The sequence below is a fragment of the Rhinoraja longicauda genome, chromosome 23 (genome assembly GCF_053455715.1).
Source record: "Rhinoraja longicauda isolate Sanriku21f chromosome 23, sRhiLon1.1, whole genome shotgun sequence".
NCBI classification, from domain to species: domain Eukaryota; kingdom Metazoa; phylum Chordata; class Chondrichthyes; order Rajiformes; family Arhynchobatidae; genus Rhinoraja; species Rhinoraja longicauda.
In genome coordinates this window covers 14,414,634-14,434,806 of record NC_135975.1, presented here as the reverse complement: position 1 = coordinate 14,434,806, position 20,173 = coordinate 14,414,634, and the positions used below count along the sequence as shown (strand labels likewise).

The 20,173-nt window shown below is 39.8% G+C and overlaps 1 protein-coding gene across 1 annotated transcript in view; it reads right to left on the bottom strand.

Annotated features, from left to right (window-relative positions):
• The window catches only part of fbxl13 (F-box and leucine-rich repeat protein 13), a 145,650-nt gene that overhangs the window by 16,338 nt on the left and 109,139 nt on the right, over positions 1-20,173 (bottom strand). The window contains exons 17-19 of the mRNA XM_078419710.1: positions 15,390-15,509; positions 9,545-9,671; positions 5,247-5,330 (exon numbers count right to left, since the gene is read on the bottom strand). Coding sequence (XP_078275836.1) covers positions 5,247-5,330; positions 9,545-9,671; positions 15,390-15,509 — 331 coding nt within the window. The remainder of the gene's footprint in view (positions 1-5,246; positions 5,331-9,544; positions 9,672-15,389; positions 15,510-20,173) is intronic.

The following is a 20,173-nucleotide window of genomic DNA, read 5'->3' as shown; positions in this document are numbered from 1 at the left end:
CTCTATGGAAAACATAGGTGGTCTTACCAAGGCGCTATACAACTGCTTTACTCCTATACTGAAATCCTCTCGTTATGAAGGCCAACATGCCATTAGCTTTCTTCACTGCCTGCTGTACCTGCACGCCAACTTTCAGTAACTGGTGTACAAGGACACCCAGGTCTCGCTGCACTTCCCCCTTACCTAACCTGACACCATTGAGATAATAATCTGCCTCCTTGTTTTTGCCGCCAAAGTGGATAACCTCACATTTATCTACATTATACTGCATCTGCCATGCATCTGCCCACCCACTCAACCTGTCCAGGTCACCCTGCAACCTCCTAACATCCTCTTCGCAGTTTACACTACCACCCAGCTTTGTGTCATCTCCAAACTTGCTAGTGTTACTTCTAATTCCCTTCATCCAAATCATTAATATATATGGTAAATAGTTGCGGCCCCAACACTGAGCCTTGCGGCACTCCACTCGCCTGCCATTCTGAAAAGGACCTGTTTACTCCTACTCTTTGCTTCCTGTCTGCCAACCAATTCTTTATCCTTGACAACACTTTACCCCCAATACCATGTGCTCTAATTTTGCTCACCAATCTCCCTTGTGGGACCTTATCAAAGGCTTTCTGAAAGTCTAGATACACTACATCCACTGGCTCCCCTTCATCCATTTTACTTGTCACATCCTCAAAAGATTCCAGAAGATTTGTCAAGCATGATTTCCCTTTCATAAATCCATGCTGAGTTGGACTTATCCTTTTACTGCTATCCAAATGCACCGTTATTACCTCTTTAATAATTGACTCCAGCATCTTCCCCACCACCAATGTCAGGCGAACTGGTCTATAATTCCCCGTTTTCTCTCTCGCTCCTTTCTTGAAAAGCGGGATAACATTAGCTATCCTCCAATCCACAGGAACTGATCCTGAATCTATTGAACATTGGAAAATGATCACCAATGTGTCCACTATTTCTAAAGCCTCCTCCCTGGGATGCAGACCATCAGGCCCTGGGCATTTATCAACCTTCAGTCCCATCCGTCTACCCAATACTATTTCTCGCCTAACACAAATTTCTTTCAGTTCCTCTATCCCCCTAGATACATCTGGGGGATAGATGTATCATTACATATTGGGCTGATTTTATACTGTGCTGTAAGTAATGTACTGTACATATTTCATATTTCAGATACAGCGCGGAAACAGGCCTTTTCGGCCCACCAAGTCCGCACTGCCCAGTGATCCCCGCACACTAACACTATCCTACACACACTAGGGACAATTTTTACATTTACCCAGTCAATTAACCTACATACCTGTACGTCTTTGGAGTGTAGGAGGAAACCGAAGATCTCGGAGAAAACCCACGCAGGTCACGGGGAGAACGTACAAACTCCTTACAGTACAGCACCCGTAGTCAGGATCGAAGCTGAGTCTCCGGCGCTGCATTCGCTGTAAAGCAGCAACTCTACCGCTGCGCTACCGTGCCGCCCTCATTAATTATTAATTATTAATTAATTATACTCATTAATTATTAATGAGAAATTATAAATATTTGAAAAACGATTTTAAAAAGCCGAGTTTGGGGAAGGAGAAGAGGACATAGTGCAATGCTCTTTCAATGAAATAACATTGGTGCAATAAACAAAAATACTTTCCATGTTAGTCTAATTAGTCAGCTAAAACCCAGCCAATATAAAACATGGGAAAATTAGTCATCTTCCTTCTCCTATTAGCTCTGCCAACATTTATACTATCTTCCTTCATACTACTAGATTTGGAAATGAATGTGCGCAAATACAGATTTCTTGATAAAAAAGCAAAATATGCGAAAATGAATGTGGTAATACTCTAGATTTTTTCCCTATAGTTTCCATTATACTGCTGTGCTATTAATAGGAAACTAAATTAAAGTTAGCATTCTGGGTAGATATTGATAATATACATTATAATTAGCTCTAGTGCAGTTGATGTTTTACAGTTTTTATAATTTATAATTCAAGTAATTACACAGAAAAAACTGAAAAGCTGCAATCCAAATAATGGTACTGCCCTTACTGGTCCACTTACCTGACTTCTTTTTTATGATCGAATCATGTCCCCCCTGCAAGGTTTTAATCATTTAATCCAACAAACTTCCAATCCCCCTTCTGATCCTTGACAATCTATTTATCTCTTATATTTCTATTTCAGAACTCTGGTGGTGGGCGTGTGCTTCCTCAGTGTAGCCAACAAAATATAACTAGGGCCTCATTACGGGGGAGGTAATTATATTGTAACACTTAATCATCCATGAAATATAGACGATTATGTAGTGACGGCATTGGTACTATTGTTTCAGTACCTTACAATGTCCTCTGTAGGTTGTCCAGGTCTTAGAACCATTAGGAAGTCAGGGTCAGTGCTGTCTGGTATGTGCTAGAACTGAGATCTTCATCTTCAGTTTAGAGTTAGATGGCTGAATCTCAGTTGGTTCTCTAATGTTTTAATTATCAGTTCCTGCATTATTTTACAATTACTGTTTTAGCCAGAAGGCCATTGATCAGAAACTCAGCAGTGCCGAAGGGTCAAGATTCCAGATGTTATTGATTCAATCATACATAGGGCAGGCTTTGATTTTCACATTGAGTCAGCATAGAATATACAATGGAAAAGTGTGTCTGAGTCAAGGGAGTTATGGCAGGAAAAGGCCAAGAGATAAATCGAGTGTCAAGGATCAGAAGGGGGATTGGAAGTTTGTTGGATCAAATGATGAAGACCTTGCAGGGACATGATTCGATCATAAAAAGAAGTCAGGTAAGTGTAAGGTCAGTACCATGATGCCTAAGACTTTAGATTGTAGACATTGGACTTTAGAGATACAGTGCAGAAACAGGCCCTTCAGCCCACAGAGTCTGCATCGAGCAGCAATCACCCATACGCTAACACTTTCCTACACACTATGGACAATTTTCCAAATTTACCAAAGGCAATTAACCTTCAAATCTTTAGGTCTTTGGAGTGTGGGAAGAAACCAAAGAACCCAGAGAAAACCCACGCGGTCACAGGGAGAACGTGCAAACTCTGTACTGACAGCACCCGAAGTCAGGATCAAACCCGCGTCTCTGGTGCTGTAAGGCAGCATTTCTACCGCTGTGCTACTGTGCCAACCCAAGAGTGGGTATGTAGGATCTAAAGGCAAGCCAGTAAGTTAAAAACTGAAAAGGGTGCTTGAGTCATTTTAACAGCATCAACAGTAGACATGTTTTGGAACAGTATTACTTAATTTTGATTGTTAACTGCTCCAAATGACAGCAATTCCTGACAGAGGTTGGGGTCTGAATTTCTGTAAAGGCAGTTCTGGATTTGGAAACTGTCCTTAATGCATTCCAGCCCACGAAACATAATTTTCCTACATGTAGTATTTAAATATTCAGCACTATCCAGCCAATTTTATGGGCAAAAGAGCTTTTAACTCGGGTCTTATGTTCATGTTCAGTGATTTTAATGTCAGCATCAGTGACCTGTTGTTAACTTCCACGAACTAGAAAGAAGGCATTGAAGGTATTTGAGTATTGAGGGTTTTAGTGAAATTAGAGTTGCTGGTGGAAGCCGAGCTTGTTGTGCAGGCCTAAAAACAGCTTGAGAACCTGTGAAGAAGCATTTCCGATTCTGATAGCTTTCAAATTATTCTGGAAAGAACAAATATTTTGTACCTTTCCTCGTATCTTGCATTTTAGATCCACTGCTGGGCAATTAACAGCAGAACATTCACCCTGAATGTTAAGGGAATTTTCCCTCATTGTTGGCTTTATTTAGATTAGTAAAAGTTTAAATGGCTAGGAATGTGGTTAAATTCATGTTATGTAGTTGGAATTTGATATTTTAACCCCTTCCACATACAATTCACAATAGCCAGTGAATGCCAAGTACAAATTGGAGCTAATAACTTATTTCAGACTGGAGAATATACCCCTCCTTTCCTGCTAGCAGAATTTAAATTGGACTTTACCATCAACGTGTTGTTCGTAAGCTCATAATTTGTCGGAGCAGAATTAGGTCATTCGGCCCATCAAGTCTATTCAATCATGGCTGGTCTATCTTTCCCTCTTAACCCCATTTTCCTGCCTTCTCCCCATAACCCTTGACACCTTTACTAATCAAGAACCTATCAATATAAATATCCTTAAAAATATCAATTGTCTTGGCCTCCACAGCCTTTTGTGGCAATTAATTCTACAGATTCACCACCTTCTGACTAAAGAAAATCCTCCTCATCTCCTTTCTAAAAGTACTTCTTTTTATTCTAAGGCTATAGCTTCTGGTCCTAGACTCTCCCACCAGTGGAAATATCCTCTCCACACCCACACTCTATCCAGGCCTTTCACTATTCGGTAAGTTTCAATTAGGTCCCTCCTCATCCTTCTAAACTCTAGTGAGACAGTAGTGAATGTAGGCCCAGTGCCGTCAAATGCTCATTAAAAATATGAATAGTAAATATTTCACTGATAATAATAGTATCTATTCTATTCAGCAACTCTGAATTATATGGACATTAACTGAGAGAAGAGGAATATCCAAAACAACTTTGTTTATTGTAAGTTATCATATGTATATGTCTAAAGATCATCATTAAAAGCAACGTTTTTGTAAAATGGCCGTAGAAGTTCTAAGATCTCTAACAAATGCTCCAAGGCGTTGACGTTTAATTTTATTTGAATTTCATTTTATTCCTATGGCTACTTTTCATTCTTCTGAGCTTTTGAGTGGGACTTTTCTAAACAGTAAAAAGTAAACAAAAGCTATGCTGACCCCAATTATTTTCACATTGCGTGAAAACAAAATGGCCACTCAGAAATGAGTTTAATAACATTATCAGATGCAAATCTACACATAATAAAAATCTATATGTATCTCCTTGCCAGGGACTCAGAAGAGCAAGTATAAAATAATAATAGCAAAGAAGCTACAATAATAATATTAACAAAGCACTTAGGCCTTGTAGAATTTTGGTTAAAACTGCTACTTTTAAACGTGGTTTTCTAACTTTATCTAGCAATCAAAATGAAGGTTATGGTCCTATTTGAAAGAATTCAATGGAATCCACTGGGTTCAAATTATCTTACAAATAAGCAACCATTAAGATAATAAATTCCAAATAAAGCAGATTGCAATACAAATTCAGACAATGAGAGAACTTTCGCATAAGAGTTGGGTTAAAGTTAAATAATAATACATTTCTGGCAATAGAAATGAATCTTAGATTTTTTTTACCTGCAATCCATTGTCAGTGACTCCTGAGCAGTTTGCCACTGTGAGCTCCCTTATCTTATGATTGTTAGAAAGACCCGACAAACCCTGAAAACAGAAGAAATAGGAATTCAAAGACAGCATTTGTATAAAGAATCTTTGAGTTGCATTTGGACTTTTGTTAAGACAAAGGACGAATAGGAGAGTTTGGTATAAGATGAATGAACCATGAATGCTACCGGGAAATAAGCACAGACCCATTGATGTGTTTTTTATAATTGCAAACATGTTGATTCTTGAAGGATTAAAAAATCTTTCTATTCAGAAAGATACCTGGATGATGCTGAAGAGCTCACATGGCAATGTGGGTACAGTGTATGGACCGTACACTCTGGAGAAACCTGATATATGGGTGATGCATGCTCACTTGTTCAAATTGAATGTTACATATTATTTTTATGGTTGTAAAAAACTTATGTAACTTTGGAATACAGGGTTACAGGCGAGATATTTTGTCTTGCATCATTTGAGGCAAATATTTGGAAACTGTTGTGGAAATTGTGATGCACCCTGGATGCTTTCTATGGTGCATCTGTAGAAATTGTTAAGAGTGGTTAGAGATATGCCAAATTTCCTCAGTTTATTGAGAAAGTAATGGTGATGGTGTGTTTTCTTGGCCTTATCATTAATGTGGTTGGACCAGGACAAATTGTTAGTGATGTTTACGCTCAGGAGCTTGAAGCTCTTGACCATTTTCACTTCACCATCATTGATGGTTTCCTTAGGTCACTGGCTAGCTCCTTTGTCTTGCGGACATTGAGGAAGAACATTGTTTGAGATCTGGCCCACTACGGTAATCTCATCCGTCAACCAGTAAATGGAATTTGAGCCAAATTAGGCTACACAGTTGTGAGAAAATAGGAAGGACTGAAATGCATCATTACAGGGCACTGGTATTGAGAATTATCCTGGAGGGTATTTTGTCACTTCTTACTAATTGTGGTCTCTAGGTTAGGAAGTCCAGGATCCATTTACAGGAGAGGGGGGGGGGGGGGGGGGGGGGGTGCTGATTCTTAAGTCCAGGAGTTTGGAGCTGAGTTTGGTTGGGATGGTAGATCCATGATGGTGGATATCAGAGCCACCATGTAGTCGTCAATAGGTACGCTACCTTACTTTAGTGCTGGGATGATAATTGTTTTCTTAAAACAGGTGGAAATCTCAGGATTGAGTAGAGAAAGGTTAATGATGTCTGGAACAAGGAACTGTCTCATTCATGCTTGATATTCACTCATCTACAATGATAAGCTGGAATATTTGCCATTATGATTGTACATCCTTTGCTGCGTTTCCAGAAATATCCTGTTTATCAGTGCCTTCCAGACATAGAATTAGCATCTAGTGTGTTCTGCAGCCTCCAATATGAAATCTCCTCATGTTCCTAATTTCACCAATTGCTCCCTTCACGGTGTGTGTATTACCAGGTGAGTCCTGTGACATTGCTCCTAGTGGAAGTGACTTCCCATGGGGAGCTGTTTTGTAAGGTTATCACCTTTGGGACACTTGAAGACATTCTAAGAGGTTGGAGAAATGATTTAGAGATATCAAAGTACCAAAGCTTTCAGTGATCATTATACACATGATCATGTTAACAAAAGTAACTAGTTATGCAGGTATTGCAGATAGTTAAGAAAGTGACTAGAAAGCTCATTCTGATATGGCCTCCTACGCAGTTTTGCCTTCTCTTAGACATGCATGAAGTTTTGGATTTCACTATATACTCATAGCTGGGATATTATGAGCATGTACGAACACCTACGAAGCACCCTAATCTTAAGGTGGACATTGTACACAATAGAAGTCACATGTCTTGTTCCATGTAAAAAAGAATATATTGAATGATTGCGTTTCCAAGCCCTTTACTTCTTACATTCGTGATTACATTTTCAAAATCTCGTACAATAAAATAAACTTCTATTATATCACTTTTAAAGAATATTAGACCAAGTGGACCCGTTGGGCCCAAACCACTCCTGCATTGGTGCAGCATCCTCTCCTCCCCCACTCCCTCCCCTTCTCTCCTCTATCCCCTCCCTCCCCTCTCCCTCCCCCCTCGGCCCCCTCCCCCTAGGGTTTCCTCCTGCATTGGTGCAGCACCCTTTCCTCCCTCACTCCCTCCTCCCCCACTCCTCCCCACCCCTTTCCATCTCCCTCCCTCCAGCCCCCTCCTCCCCTCCTCCCCCTCCCCTCCTCCACCCCCACCCTCCCCCACCTTCCCTCATCCCTCCCCCTCCCCCCCCTCCCTCCTCCCACCCTCCAGGAGGCAACCCACGGTTGCCGTAACAACCCGCCTCCCGACCCGGGAGCGGGGGTGAGGGGGAGAGTCCTGTCCCGTCCCAGCATGGGGACGTTAAGTGGTAGACGGCGGCGGCTCTCCCATTGTTGCTGAGCTGCTGGACTCTGGGCGGTGTGGGGAAGGCGCTGAGCTGGCCGGGGAGAGGATGTGGGACAGGGCAGCCGAGGGCAGGCCCAGGCCTCAGCCTCCAACTCCACCAACACCCGGCCTCACCACCGCTGCTGCTGCTGCCACCTTTACCCTTGGTCCACCTCAGGCTCGCGATTACCCAGTCACATCCAGGCCCAGGCTCCTGGTACATAATAAAGTGTAATTATTCACATAATAAACGCATGCATATCTTATCCAGTCTTTCTTTCCATACAACAATTTTGGCTCAACATGTGTGTTTTTTAAAACTTTAAAATGGGAATAACCTAAAAAATATAACACCGATTTCAACTAAACTTCTTCCATAGGACCACGGGACGACGGTAAGGTGGGCCTAAAATTGTTGCGCTTTCGTGTACCGTTTTGGCTGTAGAACAGGAACAAGTGAACAAACGAGTTTTAGTATATAGATTTAATTGTTGCTTTGAAATTGAACTTTAATGACCTTTGAATATTGAAGCTGGCAATCTGATTTAATCATTTATTGAAAATGCATTGTTTTTTTAATTTGTCACTTCAGCAAAACATAACTCAACATATTGACCAGAAATATTTAAATGTTATCTCAATATAGTATTATGTTTAACTTATTTTTCAAGTGGTTTTATGATACAAATTAAGTTCCAGCTTTATATTTAAACAGAGGGCTGATGGAAAGTAATTCATATTCTGTCTCATATCCTGTTATGGCTGAAATGAATAATTGTAGAAGCAGATTTACTGTTCAGGAGAAATCTGCCACAACAGTGCAAAATTCAAAAAACTCAGTCATACCACAGGATAAACAAAGTTTCCAAAAGTAATATCTGTGGAGTGCTTAAAGTTAATGCCACGTAGCCTGTTGCTCAATAGGTGTGCTTGGCATAGGCTAAAACATTGAAAAAAATCAAAACTGCTGGTACATAATAAAGTGTAATTATTCACATAATAAACGCATGCATATCTTATCCAGTCTTTCTTTCCATACAACAATTTTGGCTCAACTAGTTTGGAATGCAATGCTCCAAGATGAGGCTTACCACCTTTAAAATGGAAGAGAAATGGGAATGAGGCCGGGAGAAAGGTTTGAGCTAATTTTAATCTCTGTATGTGGAAATCAAAAATAAATATATATTATCCAAAAAATATTGTAAGGAATCTGAGGCAGATAGGCTAGGGTAAACTCTTTGTCCCAAATCTAATAGCAGAGATGTGAATTCAGTGGGCCACCATGCCCATTACAAGACTTACCACTGACTCAACAAATAACAGCAGGCTTACCAGCAATAAGCATAGTTAGACAATAATCATGTTCTACTGGTTAATTATTATGAGACGATCATCAAAGGTAGTGCCCAAAATTGCAAAAGAATGTGTACCATACAATAACATTTCCCTTAAGTAAAAGTTGTTTCATTATTCTTGGAACACAACAGAAAATTGTATAGAATTTGTGGATTTAGACTCTTTGAGCTTTGGTCTTTGGGGAGGGAACAGTTTTGAGTTGAGGATCTGTTTTCTGTGGAAGAAAGAAGCTAACAGATGTAAAAGGCAATACCAAGAAGTCATTAGGATTAGTCAGCCAAATTCAGGCTCCTCAATGCAAATTGGCCTGTGCTTAACTGCTCTCAAACTTATGATGGTTTGGACCACAGGAAATGTGATAAAGAATCATAAATTATGTAGCACAAAAGGTTGGTTCTACAAAAGAATTATCCAACTAATTTCACTGTCCTGCTCTTTCATGACAGGACGTTTGAGCTCAGAAAAAATCTATTTTTAGGCTTGATGTCACATGGAATTTTTATCGATAAATACTATCCATTTAGTTATTATTAACCTGTTCATGTACATTGGTTCCTGTCAGGTCAATGTTGGTCATAGTAAGCAAGCTTCCGAGCCATTCAAACCCATTGTCAGTTAAGTGCACACAGAAACGAATTCTCAGATGAGTTAAACTGGAACACCTGAAAGAAAGAATCACATTAAAATGAATAAGTTTAGATATTAAAATTAATCTATCTTTTTCTTTGATTTATGGGAATACTAATTTAACATAATCAAAAAAATTAAACTTACTCCACCTATGTAGAATCTGTATAACACATAATTGGGTAGATTTAGGTATATTTGTGAGAAATAGTTAGATTCATTACTAAGTAATTTAAAATAATATTTTCCAAATATATTTTGTAACTTAACATCCTGGATTAGTAAACAAATTGGAAAAACCAGGTGATATAAAATATCGGTGATGTCATCAGAAGTTGACACAACTTTAACTGGTTTTGCATTTTATTTGGTCAAGAAGTATCTGAAGGGAAACAGAGTTCAGAGTTGGCATTTCAAGTCATTAATCTCTCATCAAAATCTTTTAAGAGATTTCTCTTTCAACAGGGACACTTTTGCTTTTATTTCAATCTTCCAGCATCTGTTTTATGTTGCTGTCATTTCAATGTCACTTATTATAAAGAAAAAGTACAGCTCCGTGGCATATCGAGTAACATTGGTGCCAATTTGCAGCGTGATGTACTGTAAATCCTTTCATTTGCTGCATGATTCTGCCTCAATGGCCTATTGGGATGTATGTCCCAGTTATGTATACAGTGTGTGTCGTTGCCAAGTGTATGCAGAGCAGACTGATCAGAACATCGTTTAGTCCAATATAGTAATCCTCGTTATAAAGGACCAAAAGGGTCAGGGGGGGAATGGTGTTCGTTATTGCTTTTATTGCTTATTGTTCAATATAACCTAGTAATGGATTTGTTCCAACTACCTAGCAGTCACTCCATGAAATAACAAGTTGTTTTCAAATACAAAGCTCTTTTTAACAGCTAAAAAAATATTTTTGTTAGTGCTAAAAATACGGAAGGCTATTTGTTACATTGTTTAATTGAGTATTGTTGCACAAGTGTCGATTGAAGCAATTGCTTGTCAATTTCTATAGCCTCCTGCAAAGTAACTAGGTGCTCATGTCTATGCAGATATGCAGAATGAGATGAGGAAATGCATGAGCACCCTCTGAGAAACCTAGGAATCTGAAGAATGCTACTTTCTGCAGCTATAGTACTTTGGCTTTAAAAGTTAAGGTGGCCATCAATTTTCATCCTCTGAATCTTTCTAAGGTGGTGCAGGGTGCAAATACAACATTTCACAGTTTGAAGTGCACTACTTCTTTGTGGATAACACGTGGATATTCTGTTACAAAAAAATGGAAATCATCTCCTTTTCCTTTGGCATAGGTCATGCAGTAAGAGAAAATGCAGGTTTTCCAGTGGTGCACAGTGCCAATGACTGCTCTTGTGATGTACAAAGACTTTCATTCTCTTAATGTACAACGTCTTTATGATTACGCAGAACATTGTGATGGTTATTGCAGTGGGATGCTATGATTTAATTTTGTGCCATTTATCTTTATGCCACCATTCCAGACCAAAAATTAGTTACCAGAAGAAAAATAATATTCTCTTACATTCTGACCCTTGACCCAATACAAAACTCAGTAATGAGAGCTCTGCTGCTTCCCACAACCACAACAAGCAGAAAGAAAAGGAAGGGGAGAAAAAAAATTGAGGAGGAAGAAGTGGAAGAATTGGGATGAAAGTAATAAACGTACTTTTGAGTAGGCTATCCATGAACAACTGATCAAATTTTAGTGATCATATTCTCAATTCCTCATCGCAATACAGCTCTTACCTTACCCACTCCAGATCATTTTAGGATCTGTTCAATTCAATGGAAGAATTAAAACCAAACAAAAACTTTCTAAATTATATTTAAACACCCATCCATGTCAAAAGCCAAACAAATATCAACATCAATAAACTACCTTCAGCATCTATTTTTTTGCATGTCTTTCACGAACAAAGCCTCAGAAAGTCTTGTTACCTGGTGAGTGACAAATTGCTGCAATTTTGTATAAGCTCAAAGTCCCTTTGAATACTCATAGGAAGGGCCATGATGGGAACAACCATGCAATCAAACTTTCCTAACAGATATCGTAACTCTCATTGCAGTATTCAAACACTGGTACCTTTCTCTTTTAATTGTAAGCAGTTAAAGATTAGTCTTCCCTGAAGATAAATATTTTGAACCACTCTGGACACTTTCCTGAATGGATCACCTTTCACAGGATAGCATAATTCTTCCATTGGATCAAGTAGATCCAAAAATGATCTGGAGTGGGTAAGGTGAGAGCCGTAGTGTGATAAGGAATTGAGAATGTGATCACTGAAGTCAAATCATTTCCCCATTTTGTTCCTCTTCATAGAGACCATCTCTGGGAACTCCTAAAGCAGTCATGTTTTAATAATGTAGCACTGGATTGGAACCACTATCCTATACTTCCCCTTGAACGTCCAAAATACCCACTTAATTGTTATGTCTTCCATCTTGTTCTTGACAATTCAATTGAATTGAATCCCAGGTTCCCAATGCCCTGATTTTCCCATGCCCTCAGACAATAATCTCATTCCTTCAACTGGTGCATTTACAAATTACACAAACTGCAGCTTTTAATTAGAAGACTGTGGACTAGGGATTAGTGTAATGTGAACAGGATGGTTAAGTATGAATCATTAATTAATCATAATACATTTGGGTTGCTGCTAGCCAAGTATGAGACATTATACTTGCATAGATTCCCACTGTTTTTTATTGCTGGCGCCTGTCATGAACCAGCTTCTCGTCTTAGAGGGAGGTAGTGTGCCAAAGAGTGTTGCGTTTGGGTGATGAATCTATCATAACTGGAAGTATGTACAAACCGAATTGAGGTAATGAAGTTGGTAGTAGAAGCAAGTGTGTGTATGAATGTTTGAACAATGTTGGTCCATGTCCTGCTTGATAAAAAATGTTTATTTGGTACAGAAGAATTCTGATTAAAGGTCATCAACCTAAGATGTTAACATTTTCTCTTTGTACAGATGTTGCGTGACATGACTACTTCCAGAATTATCCACAAACTCCCTTTCTTGGGGTCCAGTACCAACCTGATTTTCCCAGTCTACCTGCATGTTGAAATCTCCCATAACCACCCTAGCATTACCTTTGTGACATGCCAATTTTAACTCGATTCAACTTGCACCCTATATCCAGGAAAGACCTAAGCCCTTTAGTTCTTTCAGCAGAGACCTATGTCCTTTAGTTCTTGCTTCCCCGATGGGTAAAATATTCTGTGTATTCACCGTATCAATTCCCCTCATAATTTATACAACTCTACACGATCACCCCTTAGCTTCCTACGCTCCAAAGAATAAAATCCTAGTCTGCCCAATCTCTCCCTGTCCTCAGGGCCTTGAATCCTGGCAATACCCTCGTAAATCTTCTCTCACTCATTCCAGCTCATTGACATCCTTCCTAGAGCAGGGTGACTAAAACTAAACATAATACTCCAAATGTGTTCTCATCTATGTGTTGTACAACTGTGACATAACATCCCAACTTCAATACTCAAAACCCTGACCGATGAAGGCCAATGTACTGAAAGCCATCTTGACCGCCCTATCTACTTGTGACTCCACTTTCAGGGAATTATGTACCAGCACTCCTAGATCCCTCTCATCTACAATACTTCTCATGGCACTGTCATTCACTGTGAAGGTCCTGCCCTAGTTTGACTTTCCAAAATGTAACACCTCACACTTTTCTGCATGAAACGCCATTAGCCATATCTCAGCCCACTTGCCCAGCTGGTCAAGATCCTGCTATAATTTTTTATATCTATCTGCATTATCTACAATAGCACCCATTTTAGTGTCATCTGTAAACTTACTTATCATGTCTTCTACACTCTTTCAAATCACTGATATAACCCACAAACAACAATGGGTCCAGCACTGATCTCTCAGGCACATTACTAGTCACAGGCCTTCAGTCTGAAAAACAACCTACCACCGTCACTCTGCTTCCTTCCATGAAGCCAATTCTCTATCCAGTCAGCTAGCTCTCCCTGGATCCCATGCGATCTATCCTTCCAGAGCAGCCTACCGTGTGGAACCTTATCAAATGCCTTGCTGAAGTCCATTTTGACAATGTTTATGGCTTTGCCCTCATCAACCTTTTTGGTTACTTCTTCAAAAAACTCAATCAAATTCGTAATTCACTATCTCCCAGGTATAAAACCATACTGACTAACACTAATCAGCCCATCTTTTCAAATGCATACATATCTTATCCCTCAGAATCTTCTCCAGTAACTTGCTTACCACAGATGATGTTCTCACTGGTCTAATAGTTCCCAGGGATTTCCTTGCAGCACCTCTAAAATAAGGAACATTAGCCACCCTCCAGTCTTCCAGCACCTCATCCGGGTCTAATGATGATTCTTATATCTCAGCCAGGGCTCCTGCAATTTCTTCTCTAGCTTCCCAGATTGTCCTCAGATATATCTGATCAGGCCCGGGAGATTTATCTACCTTCATACACCTTGGGACTCCAGCACCTCCTGAACCATAATATGGACAGTCCTTAAGAGATCTCCATTAACTGTCCCAGGTTCTCCAGTCTTCATGACTTTCTCCATCGTAAAAACAGAGGAGAAATAGTCACTGAGGACCTTGCCCGTCCCCTGCAACTCCACACTGAGATGACCGCTTTGGTTTCTGAAGGGCCCTATTCTCTCTCCAGTTATCCACTTTCTCTTAATGTACTTATAATATCTCTGGAAATCTCTGTGGAAAGAGAAACAGAGTTAACATTTCAAGGCAAAGCAGCCAAACTTGATATTCAGGATCCTAAACATTCATTCTTTCCACCATCAGTGCACATGGCTGCCAATTGTACCATCTATAAAATGCATTGCATTACCCTGACAGCACCTCCCAAATCTGTATTCTCTACCACTATGAGGGATAAGTGCAGCAGGCAGCTGAGAACACCACTAACTGCAGAGTTCCCTCCGCATCACACACAATCCTGATTTGGATATGTATCATTAGTCTTTTATTACTGCTGTCCAAATCTAGGAACTCCTCACCGAACCAACCACACTGCGGGGAATACCATAGATGGATTGCAGTGGTTAAGGAAATCTGCTTATTACCACCTTCTCAAAGAAAATTAGGAATGGAAAAAAAAACTGGCCTTGTGAGTGCACCCAGATCACGAAAAATAATTTTGAATATATAGATTCATTTTAAATGCAATGTATTTTTGAGCATTTATGCGAGGGAATACATCACATACATATTTTTTAAGAGCCAATATTTATTAAGTAGTAATTAAAGCTTAGAATACTTTTTAACAATCTCATGCAAGAAAACTAACCTTTTCAATGTACTTTAGAGCAAGACTATTTAATAAATATTTGATATTTAAAAAATCATTTCAACAGAGTTTCTTAAATTTGATTCCTAAAAAAGAGCAGCCTATAAACGGTGAAGTAAATTGTTGACAGTAGCTGCAGGATTTCCATGGTAAGCTGACTGTGTATGGAAATCTCGACATTGTTCTCAAATTCATGTTGTAATGACAGTAAACATAAATATTTTCATCTTCATTTAGACAGCAAATTCATAATAGGATAAGTAATGATTATAATTTGATTATTGACTGGTTTCTAATGCTTTTATGTGGAAAAAATGGAGACCGTGTAAATCATGTATGTTAAATTATTAGTAATTAACTTCCCGTGAAAATGGAAAGCTTGAGTTTCTTATTCATAAAATAATCAAAATATTTTTGCATACCTCTGTATGATTTTCAGTAATGTTAAATCAGTAATTAAGATGCAGTTGCTGAGATTCAGTTCTCTTAGCTTTGAACTTGAAGGTCCATCCAAAAAGCTTCGTACACCTGCATCAGTGATACTACAACACAAATTATGTGTTATTCGTCTACAGATATAGTTGACCTTTTCTTTCAGTAATACACAAAAACCACACTTCTCTCATTGCTGTACATGCAAAACAAACTTAAAAATAAAGAAATTTACGACAAGAAGATCTGTCATGGACCCAACACATTGATGCAATCTAAAGATTACATGGAGAATGGTTGATATCTGGAACTCTCTGCCGGGGGAGGTGATGGAGCCAGACACGATCATTAACTTTAAGAGACATTTGGACAGGTTTTTAAATAGGCAAAGCTTAGAAGAATATGGAAGTAATGCGAGCAAATAGGATGAGTGACAATGAGCAAAAAGGTTGTCATGGACTTGGGCCAAAAGACTAGTTTCTGTTTTGTAAACATGATTCGATGAGCCAATACAGTCTGCAGGTTATTCATGGTGTCAGGCTTAGTGAGAACATACTGAATACCGAATATCTGTAATGGATGCCTTGAAAGGTCTGGTCATTATGTGGAATTGCTGAAATTTAAAGATCCATTAATTTATTCCCTATTAGTAATCAATTCTGGTCAGGAGACAACCTTTATTAAGAGAAATAATACTAGAATGGAGTCACTGGACAATAACCTAATTTTACTGAACCCCAGTTTGGATGACAAAATGTATTTTTTCCAGGATATCACACAGAAAAGTAAAGTAAGCAGCTCAGAAGCCTTACGACCATAAAGGTTTTGGCTAGATCTGGCCAGCACCTTTCACTGGGCTTCATGAATGGCTGTGTCAAAGAGCTCTGTCAAATCACCCTATGTATGTAGTCCTGATTTTGTTCCCTACATTTTTTGTGTATTTTGCAGGCAACTTAAATCATGTCAGTTGACCTGTGGCATGGTCTGAAACTGACGGTGGGATTCCAACATGATTACTTCAACAGGGCAAAATAATCAATTTTAAGAGTGTTTAAGTGAGAATTTGTCATGTGTAGAAGAATGCAATGTCTTGGTAATTTCCTCACTCTGACAAATTTCCTTTCTTCGTGACAATATTAGAATTTTACAAGCCTAGTGGAGTCTGAATATTTGAAAAAAAAACTTGAAAGAGTTTCTATACCAGCTCTTCACCGCCAACCTTAAACATTTCAGCTGGTATACAGTCATAAGGTCATAACATCATAAGGAATAGGAGTAGAATTAGGCCATTCAGTCCATCAAGTCATTCAATCACAGATGATCTATCTCTCCCTCCTAACCCAATTCTCCTGCTTTCTCCCCATAACCTCTAACACCCGTACTAATCAAAAATCTATTTACAGTATCTCTGCTTTAAAAATATCCACTGACTTGGCAAAGAATTCCACAGATTTACCACCCTCTGACTAAATAAATTTCTCTTTATCTCCTTCTAAAAGAATGTCCTTTAATTCTGAGACTATACCCTCTAGTCCTAGACTCTCCCATTAGTGGAAATGTGCACTCAACATCTACTCTATCCAAGCCTTTCACCATTCTGTATGTTTCAATGAGGTCCCCCCTCATTCTTCTAAACTCTAGCATGTACAGGCCCAGTGCCCTCAAACGCTCATCATAGGTTAACCTGCTCATTCCTGGGATCGTTCTTGTAAACCTCCTCTAGACCCTCTCTAGAACCAGCACATCCTTCCTCAGATATGGTGCCCAAAATTGCTCACAATATTTCAAATGCGGCCTTATCAGTGCCTTATAGAGCCCCAACATTACATCCCTTTTTATGCATACAAGTCCTCTTGAAACAAATGTTAGCATTGAGTTTGCTTTCTTTACTACCAATTCAACTTGCAGATTAACTTAAGAAAATAACTGCAGATGCTAGTACAAATCGATTTATTCACAAAATGCTGGAGTAACTCAGCAGGTCAGGCAGCATCTCGGGAGAGAAGGAATGGGTGACGTTTCGGGTTCCTCGACCCTTCCTCGACCCATTCCTTCTCTCCCGGGATGCTGCCTGACCTGCTGAGTTACTCCAGCATTTTGTGAATAATTGCAGATTAACTTTTTGGGAATCCTGCACCAGCATTCCCAAGTCCCTTTGCACTCCGATTTATGGATTCTCACCCTATTTAGAAAATAGTCTACGTCTTTATTCCTACTACCAAAATGCATGACTCCACACTTTGCTACACTATATTCCATCTGCCACTTCACTGCCCACTCTCCCAACCTGTCCAAGTGCTTCTGCAGAGTCCCTGCTTTCTCTATACTACCTGCCCTTCAACCTATTTTCGTATCATCAGCAAACTTGGCCACAAAGCCTGCAATCTCCTCCTCCAAATCATTAATATACAATGTGAAGAGTAGCGACCCCAGCATCAACCCTTGAGGAGCTCCACTAGTCACTGGCAGCCAACCAGAAAATGTCCCTTTTATTGCCTCTCTTTGTCTTCTGCCATGCAGCCAACCTATCCATGTTAGTATCTGCCCTTTGCTACCGTGGGCTCTCGTCTTCCTAAGCAGCTGAACGTGTGGCACCTTATCAAAGGCTTTCTGAAAATCTAAGTAAACAACATCCACTGACTCTTCTTTATCTGTCCTGCTATTTACTTCTTCAAAGAAATCTAGCTAATTTGTCAAGCAAGACCTCCCCTTCACAAAGCTGTGCTGACTTCGGCCTATTTTATTTTGAACTAAATACTCTGTAACTGCATCCTTTATAATGGACTAAATTCTTATCAACCACCGAAGTCAGACTAACCGGCCTATAACCCGTCGCTATATCTCCTCCCTCGATCCTGTCTAGGGACCCTGACAGTCCTTTCAGGTTAGGCAGAGGTTCACTTGCACTTCCTCCAACCTCATCTACTGTATCTGTTGTTCAAGATGTGGACTCTTATACATCGGCGAGACCAAATGCACACTGGACGATCGTTTCGCAGAACACCTTCACTCAGCCCGCCTGAACCTACCCGATCTCCCGGTTGCTGGACACTTTAATTCTCCTTCCCATTCCTACACAGACCTTTCTGTCTTTGGTCTCCTCCATTGTCAGAGTGACGCTAAACGCAAATTGTAAGAACAGTATCTCATATTTCGTTTGGGCAGCTGTGGTATGAATATTGATTTCTCTCACTTCAGGTAGCCCTAGCATTCCCTCTCTCTCTATTCCTCCCCTACCCAAATCGCACTAGCTTCTCATTTTCACCCTACAAACAGCTTAAAATGGCCTGTTTCCTTTATCATCGTTACTTTTTTGCATATCTTTCACTCGTTGTTCTTTATCTCTCCACATCACCATCTATATCTCCTGTTTCCCTTATCCCTAACCAGTCTGAAGAAGGGTCTCGACCCGAAACATCACCCATTCTGTCTATCCAGAGATGCTGCCTGTCCCGCTGAGCTACTCCAGCTTTTTGTACCTATCTATAGTTCCCACTATTCTGCCTTGCTCCATTTTCATGCAGCGGGGTAAGATTGGGAATTTCCCAATCATATGGGATCACTCCTGACTCTAGTAATTCCTGAAATATCACTATCAATGCCTCCACTATCTCTAAAGCCACCTCTTTCAGAACCCTAGGGTACTGTCCATCCAGCCCAGGTGACTTATCTACCTTCAGCCCTTTCAGCTTCCCAAGCACCTTCTCCCTAGTAATTGCCACTCCACGAACTTCCACCCCCTAACTCTCTTGAATTTCCGGCACATTGCTGGTGTCTTCCACTGTCAAGACTGATGCAAAAACGTTATTCAACTCCTCTGCCATTTCTTTATTTCCCATTATCACTTCTCCTGCATCATTCTCCAGCAGTCCAATGCCCACTCTTGCCTCTTTCTTGCTCTTTGTATAACTAAAGAAACTCTTGTTATCCTCTTTTATATTATTGGCTAGCTTATCTTTGTATTTCATCTTTTCTCCCCATATTGTTTTTTTAGTTACCTTCTGTTGTTCTTTAAAACCTTCCCAATACTCTGGCTTCCCACTACTCTTTGCTATGTTACAATGCCTTCTCTTTTAGTTTTATACTGTCCTTGACTTCCCTTATCAGCCACGGTAGCTTCTTTCTCTCCCTAGAATCTTTCTTTCTCTTTGGAATGAAAATATCATGCATCTTCCGGATTATTCCCAGAAATTCCTGCCATTGCTGTTCTATCGTCATCCCTGCGACAGTCCATTTCCAGTCAACTTTGGCCAGCTCCTCCCTCATGACTCTGTAGTCCCCTTTGCCCAGTTACAATACTGACACATCCAATATCACCTTCTCCTTCTCAAATTGCAGATTAATACTTATCATATTGTGGTCACTATCTCCTAATGGTTCCTTTACCTTGAATTCCCTTATCAAATCTGGTTTATTACATAACACTAAATCCAAAATTGCCTTTTCCCTGTTAGGTTCCACTACAAGTTGCTCTAAGAATCCATCTCGGAGGTACTCTACAAATTTACTTTCTCGGGATGCAATACCAACCTGATTTTCCCAGTCTGGCCCTGCAGCTTCATTTTTCATAATGTGCATGATAGTGTGACCTACATCTTTGTGGGTGGGATGTCTGCAAGACAACCCCTTTCTGGATGTTGAAGGATTGTTTTTAAGTTGGCAACTTCATCATTCACGACTTGGGAATGTCTTGAAGTACTCCTCCCATCTGGTTTTGATTATTTACTTCCTTTCAGAAGTACAGACCCATCTTTAACATGGGACCTTTATTAAT